The sequence below is a fragment of the Oryzias latipes genome, chromosome 1 (genome assembly GCF_002234675.1).
Source record: "Oryzias latipes chromosome 1, ASM223467v1".
Taxonomy (NCBI): Eukaryota; Metazoa; Chordata; class Actinopteri; order Beloniformes; family Adrianichthyidae; genus Oryzias; species Oryzias latipes.
This window is the reverse complement of record NC_019859.2, coordinates 14,967,851-14,983,610: the sequence shown is the minus strand read 5'-3', so window position 1 is coordinate 14,983,610 and position 15,760 is coordinate 14,967,851. Positions and strand designations below refer to the sequence as shown.

Sequence of the window (15,760 nt, the reverse complement as noted above, 5' to 3'; positions counted from 1 at the left end):
AGCCGCTAGCCTACAGCCCCTCACAACACCAACCTGACATCACCGATGCCACAAAAATGGTGAGCAATATTAGAGCTGTATAGGTTTGAGCCAGATTTCAGCTCGGACGAGAAAAACAAAGACATACACGGATCTATTTGTCTACAAGTAAATGCATTAGAATGGAGCGGACCAGTTATGTCTTTTTCCATCAACATTTTTTCGTCTGTTCCTGATTCAAAATTATTTGAATAAAGAAATACTCAGAAATGCAACTGTAAGATATATTTGCTTTAGATGGATGGATGGATAGATGGATAGATGGATAGATAGATAGATAGATAGATAGATAGATAGATAGAGATATCTATCATATCCTCCATCACAGTTTTCATCAGAGTGGGTCTTTAATGTATTTGTATTTAATACTTTAAATACATATATATATAATACATATATACACATATATTTAATGTATTTTTCCAAAGTCAGCTTGTTGATTAGTTCTGGTTGAATTCTCCCAGCAGTTTACAAGCATTTCTATGTTCTACAGTCCGCCTATGTGACTGGGACGGAGCACATCATTGATGGAGGATGGAGTCTATGAAGAATCCTTTATGATTGGAAATTTTCATTCAAAATTAAAATGAAGCTGCACTTCTTGATGGTGATTCTGTAGATGTTTTTACTTAGTTGAAGATTACTTGAATCATTGTTGAAAATAATGCAGCATACAGTACTTCAAATGTGTGTAATAAATGTGCCAGATGATTAGAAAACATAATAAAAACATTTGAAAACATGGTCTGTTTCAGACCAATATTTATTTACAAGATACTGCTGTGACCAAAAGGATATATGGAAGAATGTTGCAGATTTCCAAAGGGTTTGATGGTGTAAAGTGGCTTTACTAGTTTTCACCTGTTGCCCCCTCACCTTTCACACTCCCGCCTTTCCTGGAGCGCACGCGGGGAGGGGGAAGGAGGGCGGATCGTGTTCCCAGCACTAATCTGCCTCATTCCTCTGACACCAGCTGGTGTGCGTTGAAAAGGCGAAGCGCAGATGACACTCCACGTCCTGTGATGGTATTTACGAAACCAGGTGGGTTATGTGCCTTTTTCTTAAGTTTTGTGCCCAGCTCTCGTGAAGGCACGAGCCAGCTGACATTTTGCAAAGGGGGGGGTTGAGTGGGAGTTGCTCAAACTGAAGTAAAAGGAAGCGCTAGCAGCTGAGACACCCACATCCTTCTTAGTGTTGACATTATTGAGCACTTTTAGGTGAAAAATCACTTCACGTTTTGCTAGCTTTGTTAGCAATTTGATATAAAATAATGTATAATTTTGAGGTTTTCATTGAGCATCGTTTTTTTGTTTACGCTCAACTCATGTAGTAGTTAAAACAGCGCGGATTAGCAAATGGGTCAAATATTTGACTTAACATCCAAACCGGCTACTAGCTAATGCTAGCTAAACATTATGTCCGATAATGGATTTAGTAACGGTTCATTTCTTTGCTCAGTCACGTGGTTTGTGTTCACTACGCCTACATCATTCCCCCCTTGCCGGACGAGACGTGGTTTACCTACAATGCCAGAGGTTAGCAGAAACTAACCACACATACATATAGCTCCAATTCCATATACATGCGTTTTAACACAGTGACTTAAGCTCTTCTTGCTAACCAAATTGGACCATATGGTCGGGCTGTAAGTAGTGTGGTTTGCTCACAATTGGATTAGCCGACGTCTGTTGCCATGTGTGCAGCTTTCAAAACATCGTAGTAGGTAGGGTTACTTCAAGTTGTATTAAATATACACAAAGAACTATACCTCTATTAGTTTTTTTCTACAAAACTACATGTTTTTGGATTTATCAGCTTAGATGCTTCAATAATACATAGGATGGATTGTCTTGAATTTAAGTAAAAAGAGCTTTCTTTGAATTTTCCTGAGATTGCTGATCATGTTGTTCTTGGAATGGAGGTGTCTCTTTCAGTATTTCATTTTTGTGTTGCATTAAACAAAAAAGGAACTTGTTTAATCCAGCTTATCTGACTGAAGGACGTGGCCTGGATGAAGTTTTAATGTTCAAGATGAAGTTGATGAAGACCTTATTTATTATAAGTGTAAGAAGCACTTAGGAGTGTTTTTAATGACGTGAAAATCCTTATTTACATGTTATGAATTGCATATGTAGGCTTGATTTGTCTTTAAAACACCATTTGATGTTCCTTTTCTATTTAGTGAGTAGCTGACATCATGTATTTGTATTGCTTTTGCTGTATTTGGTACAAAAAATGTAAATAAAGATGATATCTTAATTTACATATGCAGTTGCTGTCTTATAATTTGAACACAACAGCTATTTGATCTCCCTCATTCCCTTTGAAGCGATTTAGGTTCAAACGGCGCCTCAGTCCGGAGTGGAGTGAAGGAATGAAGTGAGCAGCGATGGCCCACGCCGTCTCCAGGTTTCTACTGTGACAAAGGAGGAAAGGAAGTTTGCTTCCAGCCATGGAGGACAGCCAGCAGAAAGCTGCCACTGTGGAACCCAGCCCTCCACACAGCTCGCCCCCCAGCCCCGTACCCAGCCCACTGCCAAGCCCAGCAGGCACCCTAATGCTCGACAGAATCGCTTTACCTGCTGCAAACCATGTAGAGGTAAAGTCAAAGTTTGGCTCGTTTTTTGCTCAACAATGAATTGTGTATTTTATTTCCTTTAGTCTAGGCAGTCGGACATTTATCCAGAATTGCTTGTAAAATTAGAACCTAAAATTATTCTAGCTAGACTCTCTCCTCTTTTTTTCTACAAGTGACACAGTAAATTTAGGTTTCATCAAAATGTCTAGAAAAGATCTTCTCTTTGCTCAGTACAGTTTTAGGACCTTTTAGCTAAACTTGTTGTCCACTATGTCAACAACTTTCTTGTTCTTTTTCTTTGAAAGCACTTGAACGTTAACCAGATCCAGGTGGTGGTCCGGCGCTGCTCAACTCCAAATGTAACCGAGGAGACCACCTATTTTATTCCTCGCAACCCAGTTGTGGATGCCGGGACCAACACAGACCCACCTGTGGTTTGTTGCCCTTTGCTCCGCAAGATTTGCCCGTGCCCGCCCAGGGGCCTGCTCGCCTCGCTGGTTACCAAAGGTGAGCCAGTTCATCTGATCGTAAACTCATCTGTTTTTTCACTGAGTTCATAGTGCATTTATTTATCGCTTTATCTATAAAAGTCTGCGTATAACTGTAATGCAGGAATACATGTTTAAACAGATTTTAAATAGATGCATGTACATCGTCTATAATTAATTTCAGTAAACTTTGCCGTATTTAAGTCGCCATCTTCTCCGTCTCTTTAGTCCTTCTAGCAGCTGTGCTCTTCGGGGTGGTTTGGTCCATCACAGGGGAGGAATGTCTTCCAAATGGAAACCTGTTTGGCATCACTGTTCTTTTTATCTGCGCTGTCGTTGGTGGCAAACTAGTCACTCTCATCCGGCTGCCTAAATTACCACCATTTCCACCGCTCCTAGGTGAGTAAGAACACTTTTTTTTTAATGCGGACAATGGCACGTTTTTATCTGTGTCATCTACAAAGGAGCTCTTTCTAATCTGTCTGGACCGGTTGGCATTATATCTTATCATCTTGCATAAATCTACACCCATCACAAAAGAAAAAGACTTCAGTAAACTGATTTCCACCCACACAAAAGGCTATCAGAAGACATAATGGTACCAATGTCGTAGCGTTTGAGTGAGGGTCATCTGCTGGCTGCAGGAATATCCTACATTTGATCACTATAAGCCACCTCTTAAAGCTTAGTAACAATGGTTCCGTACCAAAACTCAAACCCTGGTGTTTTCTGAAAGCCTGGGATGAAATGCCACTGCACATAGGATCTGATTCAACACAAAGATTCTTTTAAAATATACAGATGGTCCTGATAAGGCATGGTTTGAGGAAGTCATTTCATCAAAAATGTTCAAAGGTTCCCAAGCGCGAATGTGTCTGCTGCTCACCGCTCCCCCAGGGGATGGGTCAAATGAGGAGAACAAATTTAGCACACAAGTGTGTGACAGATAGTGGGACTTTAACTTTAACTTTATTAGTTTACTGTATCAGTTCAGATCTTTATTGTCCCATGATAAATCTGGGTGTCAACTCTGGAACAGTTTCTCTTGTCACACTTTTTATCCTTACTTTTCCTGTTTATAAAAGGTCAAATATTGGTCTTTTACATCAACTATAACCTGGTTGTGTTTTATTTACAGAAAAAAGGGTGTTAGTTCAGCTTTCATGCTGATGCTGTAAGACAATCTCCTGTTTGAGTTCAGGGGTCAGCAGGTGATTCTTGCCTTTGTGTGAGAAACAACCACCTAGAATAAACAAATGATCGGCCCTTCTCCTGTTTTCCATCTCTCTGCTGGGCCACAGGTATGCTGCTGATGGGCTTAACGCTGAGAAACATCCCAGTGGTAACAGACGCCATGCATATTGACTTCAGGTGGTCTGGTTCTCTCAGGAATATCGCTCTGGCTGTTATCCTGGCCAGAGCTGGTTTGGGGCTGGATCCTAAGGTGAGATTATATTTGACTTTTTAACGCAGCTGTTTAAATAGGAGCTAACTGTGTGTTGTTGTTTTTTAATTGTCAGGCTCTGAAGAAATTAAAAGCTGTGTGTGTTCGCGTGGCAGCTGGTCCCTGCTTGGTGGAGGCCTGCACCACAGCGCTGGTCTCTCACTTCCTCATGGGCTTACCCTGGGTGTGGGGCTTCATTCTCGGGTAGATATTTTTTTTTGCCCCATCTAAATCTTAAGATTCTGTTTTTCTAATGCAGTGATTTACCCTCTTTTTAACCTCTCAAATTTTTACAAAAGAATCCCGACCTTTTTGTTGATTTCTGCAAAGACAGAAAACAACCCAGCAATTTACCAAAGACCCCTAATCTGTAATGATTGCCATCTTTACAATCCCACTCCAATCGTCAAATGATCTATTCTGAATGATCTTTTACTGATGCTTATGCCGTATTTAATTATAAAACCTTTGTCGTTTTCTTGGGCATACATATCAGCAGGGGGGCAGGAGTTTATAAGAAATTTGCAGCTGAGTTGTGAGCCCGCCCCCACTTCCCACCAAATGTGTGCAAAAAGAGCTTGTGGCTTAAAAAATGACAGAATTCTTGAAGGTTTTTGGTGAATGTAAAGACATCTGCCAATAAACTGTCTGTCAATGCAGAATGTATGAATTAATCTTAAATGAAATGCAATGACGGGAGGTGACTGACACTTGAGTCTCAGCATAAAGGAATGAATGTGAATGTAAAGCTGTCCACCCATGAGGAAATTAAACAAATATGACAATTCCCTGCTCCAATTAAGACATTTATACTTTGGAAATAGATTTATGGTTTGGAAATGACTGCAAAAATCTGTACTGCCAACATTTAAGACTATACTTATCTTTCTTGTAACTGTAATTGTTTTGTATCTGTAAGGCGACCTTGGGTTTCCAGAAAGGTGCTATATAAATACAATTCATAATTTTTATTATTAAGGTTTGTTTTAGCAAAGTTTAAGTCTTACAAACTTCTCCATGGTTACATTGTCTGTAAGAATTTCACTTTTGTAAGTCCAGCATCTTTTTATAGATGGAGTTATCAGGTCATAAATGTCTGCTCTGTTCAGAAATGTTTCCTTTAGATTTTCAGATCTCCATGTAAGATGAATCTGTTGTTTTTAGTTTTGTTCTGGCCGCTGTGAGTCCAGCGGTGGTGGTTCCCTCCATGCTGCTGCTGCAGAAGCAGGGTTACGGCGTGGAGAAGGGCATTCCCACTCTGCTGATGGCCGCCGGCAGTTTTGATGACATTCTTGCCATCACAGGGTTCACTACATGCTTAGGCATGGCCTTTGCTACAGGTGATGTACACTCCTTTAAATAAAGCAATCCATACATTTACTAGATTTTTTAAGTACATGAAGTACTTTTGTATCTACAAGTGTTGGAAACCCTGTGATCTGTCATTATCCCAGCAGAGGGACCAACTGAGCTCATGATCTTAAGACACTTTAAACTTGTATTAGTTTTTAAAAGTTTTTAAACCTCAAAATTAAACAATGTTTTCTGTGTGTTACTATACTGACTTAAAATATCTTTTTGACATGAAATTATTTTTTTCTCCTAATTCATGGCGTTTAACCAGACATAACTTTAGTTTTTTAGCTTTGAGATGTGAAAGCGTTATGATTTTCTTCACCATAGATCAGAGGTCGGGAACCAGCGGCTCCAGAGCCGCATGCAGCTCTTTCATGCCTGTGCTGCGGCTCTCTTTGCTCTTGTAAAATAACTATCATGTTCTAAGATTGTCGTGGTGCCTTTAACACTGTCAGGTAGTGCAAGCAGGCAGGAGGGGGCGTGTCTGCAGCTGTAAACGCCGACCAGAGTCTGTAATGGGATGGAAATTTTTTCTGGAAAGACAGTCAGTAGCGATCTCGTAGGGGACACATGAGCGCCCAAAAAAAAAGGCTTTTTTCCCCGTAGACTAAATTAGTTAAATTTGCATCAAGAGGCCCCTACTATCCTGTCACCTTGCTGCTATAATGACCGTATGTCTGTGTAGAACACGCTGGAGGGGGGGTTGCACGTGGGGGAAAACAACGAACAGGTAGCGAGGTGGGGGCGGGGCTTAGACTCGCCGCTTTTGATACCAGACCCGCAACAAACTAACAGCTGCTCCCTAACAAAAAGTAGTTGTCATCCAAAAATTAATATAATTTATTGGGTTCATTGGATTTAAAGAAAATAGATAAATAGAAAGGAGTCTGCATTAAAGTGAATTTGTTTCCATCATCTCATTCATCTTATCTCTAGGTGTTTGACAGATGGAAAAGTCTACTCAAGGATGTGGAAAATGGACTAAAGATCAAAGGAAAAATCACGCTCATAAAGAATAAAAATAACTAAAATAAATAATTAAATAAATATCCTGACAGCATTTTAAATCAATACAAGCATCTCCAAATGAACTATTGCGATATATCTGCAAAAACATTTTTTCTAACACCCCTAGTGTTGGGGCTCCCTGTGCTTTCATTTCTGTGGGAAGCTGATCCAAATGGCTCTTTGAGAGGTTCAGGTTGCCGACCCATGCCGTAGATCAACAGAGCAGACGGAACAATGTTCTGTCAGGAGACACAGAACCAAAGAGTTCTTAAAATATCCACACAAAAAAGTCAGCTCAACTCAATATTCAAGGCTGAGAAATGAATCAAATAAACGTTCAGTCTAATATTCAGCACAACTGATTTCTTAATTCATTTTCTCCTAATCTCATTAGGCTCCACGGGGTACAACCTCCTCCGAGGGGTTCTGGAAGTGACCGGCGGGACGGTTGCTGGAATTCTCCTCGGCATCCTCATTCAGTACTTCCCAAGTGTGGACCAGGTGTGCCATGTCTTTATGCATTACATTCCTACAAGTGTGTCGTATTGACAGCGGGTTATTCTTTGTAAACATGATCTTCCGAATCAGTGCAGTTTGATTAGAATGGGATTAGAAATTCCGATTCTGCAGACGTCTTTACCAGGATAATTCAGTGACATAAAGTTGGGATGTTTCCTTCAGCTGAAATATTGTCATTGTTGACTTTCTCTTGTAGAAATACGTGGTGATGAAGCGTTCCTTCTTGGTGTTGGGTCTGTCTGTCTTTGCTGTGTTTGGCAGTGATGTGGCAGGCTTTCCCGGCTCTGGAGGCCTCTGCACCCTGCTGCTGGCATTCCTGGCTGGCCTCGGCTGGGGGGCAGAAAAGGTGAAGGCTGTGCAGAGAGTGTTAGATCCCAGCATCAGCAGATTCCACGTGTCTGCTGCGGCCTTGATATCGTCTTGTGTTTTGTCTTAAGGCACGTGTGGAGGAGGTTGTGGGGTGGGCTTGGGATGTCTTTCAGCCTCTGCTGTTCGGACTAATTGGTGCGGAAATTCGCCTCTCTGAATTGGAGGGACATGCAGTCGGTAAGATTACTGAAAAACCTTAAGCTACATTCAAACACAACAGAGAAGTCCAGTTTCAATATTTATGTCCCACTTTGATCATCTTTTGATCTATGACTGGATACTGGGACATAGTTTCTGCAGAGGAGCAGGAGTTGATAGGAGATTCCCCTCTGAGTTGTGGCAGGGATTGTTGGCGCAGAGCAACCCCGCCCCCCCACTCCCCATTATTTGGAGCTTGGAGCAGGGAGCTTGCTGCCCGCCCAGCGTATTATATACTCCAAAAACTTAGAAGGGCAATATTGAGCTTAATTTTTTTATATATATGTCCTCCATCATCAGAAAGATTCCACAAGAATATGTTAAAAACACGATTTTCATGGGAGTGGGCCGCTAAGTCAATGTACAGATGCAATCAGAGATGCTGTGGCACATTTTCAAGATCCCAATGTTTCCAGAGTTCAAATATCAGAAGTTTTGGCAAAGAATTTGCATCTCATGAGTCAGAAACTCTTCTTTGGTCTGTGACGTGTTGATGATTTGATCAACCAAAACCAACATGGAGGAGAATCTGATCTCTGCCGTTTGTGCTTCGACTTAACTTGACATTTCACTTTTTTATATGAGGAAAATTTCATTTCAATCTTATTTAACATTTTTCACTCCTTGGACTAATGTGGGACAGCGAGTTGTCAAACTGGGTCACAGAGAGATGGAAATAGCTCTAAAAGGGGCCGTCATTCAGGCGCAGCTCCTGCAGTAGATGGTGAACCTCCCCGCACTGAGAGAATGTCTGAATGATGTCATGAACCCAGACATGGAGACATGATTACTGATGTTTTTGAGGGGCTCCTCAAAAGAATTCCACATCATCCGTGTCTTCATTAATGCGTAGATGAGGCTAAACACTTTTAGTGGTAGCTCCTCCCACACACAGCGGGACGCAGTGAATTTGACGCGGGACGTGAAATTGATGTCAAATTTGCATAATTTGCTACTTCTTTATCTCTTTCTTAATAATAAAATCCCTGTCACTCCCGACACTCGTATCCTAAAGTAGCAGACTAATTTGCCTTTAGGGTTTGAGTTTATTCCAATGCAAATGTGGTATAACAATCAGTTTTTATTCACAATAAAGCCCAACCTTCTTGTTTTTGATATTGTGATGGTCATGTATTTGAAGGTGTTTTATCTCTCCTTTTGTCTGTCTTTGCAGGTTTGGGTATAGCCTCTTTGCTCATCGCTCTGCTGGTTAGAGTGCTGTTCACCTATGTCTGTGTGCTGTTTGCTGATTTCAACACTCGAGAAAAGGTGTTCATAGCTCTGGCATGGATTCCCAAAGCAACCGTGCAGGTCAGCAAATGGTTTCCATGCAGTTTGCACCAAATTGAGTATCCAAAAATTCTCTCCCAGATGAGTCACTGGTTTCATTCTTGTCCTCACCAGGCGGCTATAGGCTCCAAAGCTTTAGACATGGCTCGAGTAAACGGTGACTCACATCTGATCCAGAACGGCATGGACGTGCTGACTGTGGCTGTGCTCTCCATTCTCCTCACTGCTCCCATAGGAGCTCTTATTATAGGCCTCTGCGGGCCCCGCCTGCTGCAAAAACCAAAGATCTTAGACTGTGGTGAGCGAGTCAAACCCAATTTGTCTACGTTCTTTTTAGGTGGGTAAAGGTCAACGTTGAGGAATGAAAAGTGCCACTGCTGCTCTTTGTGATTTCCCTCCACCTGCTTTAGTTTCCTTACCTTACTTAAATTCCAGCCTGGTCCACGTCAACAAACATTTGCATAGTTCTAGATCCTCTAGTTTCAGCTCAAAATCCCAGTGAGTTTTCCTGCTTCTCTATCGCTCACTCCTCTTTACATCTGTAACTCAGAACTTGAACAACTTGTGATTTAATTTTATGAAATGTGTGTCTTTTTTTGTATTTAGGAACAGAAGCAGGAGGAGATGATGACGGTGAAACTCCAGTCACATTCGAGAGTACACTCTGATAACTCCATCCACTGTTCTTCACACCTCAGATGTCTGAGCTGCCCTTTAGCCACCAAGTGGCTCTCCGTTGGTCAGCTCCGGATGTTTATCAGTCCTGTATTTATAGCCTCTGGTGGTTTCCAGACCCCACATTCTAAACAAAGACACTGTGTCTGTTGTGTCCTGCTGGATGAATCTTTTAAAACAAGATCTTTTGTCTAAGGAAAGGAAATTATTCTTCTATATGCTGTTGTGAGGCTCCCAATCGTTTAGAAACATGGATTGATTATCCAGAGCTTCACTGAATCCAGTATTTGTTTTCTGTTGGTTTTAGTAGTTGGACTTGAAAGGAAAAGGGGTGTATAGATAAACTACTGTTTTACTAAAGCTGCTGACACACCGGGCTAAACGTGGGTCATTCAATGCACATATCTATCATGGACAAGCAGGAAGGGGCTGCTTCTTCTATTTCCACTGTTTACTAGCACATGTCTTCCACCGACAACTGGAAGAGGCTTGGTGTGAAATATCAAAGCGGTGCACATCTTGCTCCAGGATTTTTCTTTTACAGCTCCATTTTCGATAAATGTCATAGAATTCCAAACCGCAACTCTTAATTTAACTTCCGCAATCACTGTTCAAAAGGTTAGCACTTCAATGAATTAAAAAAAAAAATCTATTCCTCACTATCAAATCCAAGTCCCTGATTGGTCAAAACTTTCAACGTGCGTTCAGTATCCACACGTTTTGTACGTTGATCCCGAAAACAGTCATGGAAACCTGCATTGCTTTGCGTGAATGCAAGATTTTGAACGAGGAAGCCCGAGACGCGCATTTCAATAGACTTTTCATTGGACGTAGTCTCTTGAACGTGCGACGCCTCGGGAGGTATGAAAGTAGCTTTAGACTACTCACTAAAAGCACTTGTCTTTGTGGGGTTTTGAAGTCAGCCCTTAAAGCAATATGTTTTTATTAATGTCAATGTGATAGTTCAGCATGTTTGTGACATGTTTTATATGTTGATGAATTGAATAGTTTACAACAAATACCACATTTTTTACTGCACTATACTTGGGTTGATACATAATGCTAATGGAAATGCCAAGAGACAGCTACTACCGTACATCCTATGCTTTAGTTTATATGTTGATCTATTCAATAGAGAATTGTGTTTTTATCACTGTATAAGTTTAAACACATTTAGATCCATTGAGTGTAATGTTTGTCTTTAATTTTATCTTTATTCAAACAAATGTTAGAGAATATGGTTTAAGTTTTTTTTTTTTTTTAAATGTTTTTTTTGTACATCTACAGTATTGCTGCAAATATTAACCAATACACTTTGTACAAATAGAACTTGCATAAATTGTTTTATCACACTGAATTCATGGCTTTGTGTGTTCCTATACAACATATCCTTAAAATGCTGCTAAAATGATCATTCCTGTTGAAGCGTTTAAGGAGCTCTCTTCTATTATGGATCATATTTGACCAATGGAGACTTTATTTTAATTTTCCTACCAGTGCTACTTTAAAGCTTGGAGAATTTTAATAGTTTTTATACAAATGATTCTCAACTGATAATGGTCTGAATCCTTTGCAGTACAATCTTGCATTTCATAATTGAAAACCTGAAAAAAAGTTTGTACTGTAGCCATTTTTACTACAGAATCTGCCTTTCCCTTCTGAGGTCGCCATAGCGAATCAGCTTCCTCCATCTAAACCTGTCCTTTGCATCTTCTTCTCAAACACCAGCCACCTTCATGTCTTTGTTCACTACGTCCATAAACCTTTTGGTCTTCCTCTGGACCTCTTGCCTGGTACACACACACCTTCCTGCTGTCCTTCGACCAACAGAAGTCCAATTTCCACTGGTTCCCCATTGGACAAGTAGCACACATGGTGGTCGTGGTTAACCTCGACCAATCCAGTCTGGATATCATAGGTCTGTTTCACATATCTTATTAGGCAAAGACATCTGTATTTATCCGGGCTTGGGACCAGTGCAATAAGATTCTTACTTGGGACCCTTGCAGCCCTATCACAGCAACATTTTTGCCTACAGAATGTCCTCTCCATGTATGTACTTCTTTAAAACCCACAGAATTATGTACAAAGTAGTGATTTTTTGGTAATTGTATTTAGCACCATCACAGTGTTGCTACTATCTGTGAATGCTAGCATGCTAAAGTTAGCATAGACATTAGCTTTACCTTAAAAGCAGCTTTAGACTGTTAGCGTGTCTATTGAAAAGATAATTGACAATATTAAGAAAATGAGACAAATGACTTTTGTACATTTTTATTTGCATTAAACTTCAACATTTTTTCATACTTGAAGAAAACAAGCAGTTTTAATCTGACAGAACTATTTTAGTTAACTATGAGCATTTATTTTGACAAGAATTGACATTTTTCACAATTATACTGTAAGTACTTTAGTTAAAAGTTATAGCAATGATTTAGATAACACATACTGTCAGCAAAAAGACCATAATCCTTTGCAGTTAACTCATGTTAAATTTAGCAATATGATAGTATCACTTAGTGGTGTATAAAGGAAATTAGGTTAAATACAAAAAAAGAAACTTTAAGGAATGACTAAGTTGGCTATCATACATACTATAACTTATTTTATATATAATGTTAACTTTCACACCATAAAGAAAAAGATTAAAATATGGCCAACCAAAAGGCAAGAAAGAAACCTTTACAGTGCAACAAGTAGACATGTTGGCCTACAGACTAAGTAATGACATTTTAAGGGAAAAGGTTTCCATCTGACTATCAGACTTCATCACGGAGTTACTGTAGGTCTTTCAGGCTTCATGGCGATCTTACTGTTCTTTCTTCCACAAAGAATGCACATGATTATGAGGGGCTTTAACCATTTTCTAAAGGCCAAGCTGGTAAAAAAAAGGCCCTTGCAGAAAGTGACTTCTTTAATTTCATTAAATTAAAAATTTAGAGTCAGGCTGCAGATTGTGTTATCCAATAAGAGCAAATGTGGCACAGAGACAAAACCAGAAAAACAAACAAGTGGCAGAATCTGTTAAAAAGAAAGCTATAGAATCTTCTTTTTGAGTATGAGCGGTCCCACGTTGTCTCCAGTGAGTTCATTGTGCTTTAAGTGTGACTTGTCACAAACAGGAAACTAAAAGAGGAAGATGATGATGATCAGTGAGATGCAGAAAACACACCCTTATCTCAACCACGAAAATAAACCCTAAACTATAAAGCAGTTTCTGTTAAGTTTAATGAAAAAAAAAAAAAAAATTCCATAACTTACAGTTTTGGAGCGCCAGCAGCGACAGTAACACACATTTTGACAGTTCAGGTCCTCAATATCAATTTCGTTGACCACTTTAGGGTTCTCTTTCTGGATCTTCAGATTGATCAGACTGTCTTTCTGCTTCTTCTTCTTGGGCAGAAAAGGGCGAATGGTCAGATAGCCCAGCAAGGCCAAGATGCCCAGGAGCGGCAGCAACCGGAGCCACTCTGACACTGCAGACAAAGACGTTTGCACATCAGCAACACACTAAAAGAAGCCATCAAGAGTCGGGGGTAATCCTAACAAGAGGCTCGTCAAAACTCCCAGAATATCCCTTTTTGTCGTCACCAGCAGCTTGATCTGAGCTGACAGGAAATATTTCCTGAAAATACAGTTGTGTTTAGGCTCCGTCCTCTCAGCGCAATGAGTTCAGCGATGCAACCAAGTATGTCACATATCATGTCGCTCTTATTTTGTAAACAATTTTACATAGATGTCATGTGCAATTCACCAGCTTCATGCCGGAGCTGCATTTAGTGTCACCTTATATCATCAGTAACCGCCTGGAAACTGCTATGGGGAAAACCCTTCCTTACATTATGAGGCGCAAGCAAGGACAAGCCACAGAGGGAGGATTTGATCAGTTACACAAAAAGAGTTTTACTCAATCATGAGGCACTTTTACTCTAAAACAACTCTATTCTTAAAAATAAAATAAAATAAGGAAGAAGGGTCTTTCAAGATGGAAGATTCTAAGTGATGTTCCTGATAAATACTTAGTAAATGTCATAATTTCATGTCAAAACAAAGCAAGTATTTTTTGTTTTTTTCAACTTTAACACTCATTTATTGCATCAAACCTGTAAACAAAGTTGCTTTCCCCCCATTGAAACCAGGATATTAACTGAATTCTGCAACACAGTGTCATGTGTTTATGGTTTGACACACATCATCCTACTGAGCTGTAACAACAGGTTTAGTGTGTTGCTATGCAAAAAAGGGTCCAGGGAAAATAATAGAGATGCATCTGTTTGATATATTCAAAGTACTACAGCTGCAGCTGATGAATGAACTGTTGGTGCTAAACCTGGGATCAGACCAGGAAATGCAGTTGCTTAAACCCAAAAGAACCATTGCAATTAATGAAATTGAGTTAACCATTGATGAATTGAATGAGGTAAAAACCCATGTGATTTATAAATGTTTTATCTTAAAACTTAGAAACAAAACAAAAACCTGCATTCACCTGTAAATGGCACATTTCAAAGAACAAACCATAATAAAAAACCATAATCACATGTTTCTGCAGGTTGGGATTAGTTTTGATCTGTAACCAGGGTCACATTTCACATTTCTGCTAGTTATTTTTATATATAAACACGTGCTTTTTTTGGTGTAAAAAGTATCAATAGATGCTATCGCGGGTTCAAATGTGCACATTTATTAGCTTGTTACTCTGTGTTGAAAAGTTCAACTTGTCATTTTTCACATGACAGAGACCCGCAAGGCTTTTTTTATTTTACCTGTTAGCTTGGTGAATCCACCGATGCTTTCCGGTAGTGGAAGCTTTTTCAGATAAGCTGGAAGCTGGACTTTTATTATTCTTGAAATAGTTTCTAAAACCATCTCGAATCGCTCCGCGGGGTCCTGTTTTGGCTTTGACTTTGTTAGTTCCTGGGTTCGCTTTATGTCATTACGTTGGTTTATAGGCGCGCCTTGGCGCGCGTGCGCAAACTCCGCCCGTAAAAGAGTCGCCACTCCCGAAACCAAGCGTAGACACTGTCGTGAATACAGATTCTGTTGTCATGTGACAACAGCGCTCGACCAATCAGCGTCGGAGGAGCTGGTGTACTCTGATTGGACGCCGGTGGTGCAACCTAATGATGCTGTGAAAGGGCACCTTGGCTGGATTTTAGAGTTTTCATCGTTTAAATTTGTTCGATTTTAAACGTGTTTCTAAAATATCACTAAAAATATGAATATAGTTATATTCTCACCAAATACCGAATGTATTGTGCCTCATCCCCATTTCCCCCTGTAAATAAAAAAAGAATTGTGGAATGTTCCTATGAGCTTTCACGTTTTAAAACATAAAAGCATTTAAATAAAGGACCTGATGTTTCGGTTGTAACAGTCAAAGATAAAAACATTAATGTCCAATAGAATATCAAAATATTAGAGACGTTTTTATATGTAGGCCACAAGATAGATTTTAAGTATATTCAATACAAATAAAGTGAAATTGCAAGAGTATTGAAAAGGGGAAAAAAGTTGATTCTCCATAGGCTGCACTTTTACCAGGTCAATGCAAATGAGGAGCTGATAAACAAATCCAGCTAAGTTTGAGGACTAGGAGGCAATTAAAAAATTAAAAACAAAATTAAAAACAAAGAGAGACTGTTTCAAAGTAAAAGTGAAAGCAAAATAGTATCACATAAGTCAGTAATAGTTAAATGGCAAGAGATAAATCAAATAAGTTGTTATAATTTATTTAGTATTACTTTTAACTTGTTCTGTCCAACAGTTGAGCAAACACATAAGAGCTGAAAGCCT

The 15,760-nt window shown here is 39.7% G+C and overlaps 3 protein-coding genes across 8 annotated transcripts in view; 2 read left to right on the top strand and 1 right to left on the bottom strand.

The window, feature by feature from the left end:
• The window catches only part of bdh2 (3-hydroxybutyrate dehydrogenase 2), a 56,484-nt gene extending 55,701 nt beyond the window's left edge, over positions 1-783 (top strand). Inside the window, exon 13 of the mRNA XM_023957017.1 lies at positions 533-783. Within this exon, the coding sequence (XP_023812785.1) occupies positions 533-586 (54 nt within the window). The 3' untranslated portion in view covers positions 587-783. The remainder of the gene's footprint in view (positions 1-532) is intronic.
• Positions 784-1,012: 229 nt separating this feature from the next.
• On the top strand, positions 1,013-11,321 carry LOC101158668 (sodium/hydrogen exchanger 9B2). Of its 6 annotated transcripts, XM_023956994.1 has the most exons (14): positions 1,014-1,080; positions 1,498-1,574; positions 2,369-2,638; positions 2,923-3,124; positions 3,334-3,504; positions 4,407-4,549; positions 4,626-4,753; positions 5,714-5,889; positions 7,308-7,414; positions 7,629-7,778; positions 7,870-7,978; positions 9,174-9,310; positions 9,404-9,626; positions 9,896-11,321. In XM_023956994.1, exons 3-14 carry the CDS (start codon positions 2,492-2,494, stop codon positions 9,955-9,957), a joined length of 1,755 nt encoding a protein of 584 aa, XP_023812762.1. In that variant the 5' UTR covers positions 1,014-1,080; positions 1,498-1,574; positions 2,369-2,491; the 3' UTR covers positions 9,958-11,321. The 6 variants fall into 6 exon arrangements, with proteins under 6 accessions (XP_023812773.1, XP_023812762.1, XP_023812766.1 ...); XM_023957005.1 differs by lacking the exon at positions 1,498-1,574 and having other exon boundaries at positions 1,013-1,080; positions 2,377-2,638; XM_023956998.1 differs by lacking the exon at positions 1,498-1,574 and having other exon boundaries at positions 1,015-1,080.
• A 901-nt stretch (positions 11,322-12,222) lies between these two features.
• Positions 12,223-14,920, bottom strand: cisd2 (CDGSH iron sulfur domain 2). Its single transcript, XM_004065871.2, has 3 exons — positions 14,731-14,920; positions 13,226-13,440; positions 12,223-13,090 (listed from the first exon to the last, which is right to left on the bottom strand). The coding sequence occupies exons 1-3, from the start codon at positions 14,831-14,833 to the stop codon at positions 13,001-13,003; spliced, it is 408 nt and encodes a 135-aa protein (XP_004065919.1). The 5' UTR covers positions 14,834-14,920; the 3' UTR covers positions 12,223-13,000.
• Between the last annotated feature and the right edge of the window lie 840 nt (positions 14,921-15,760).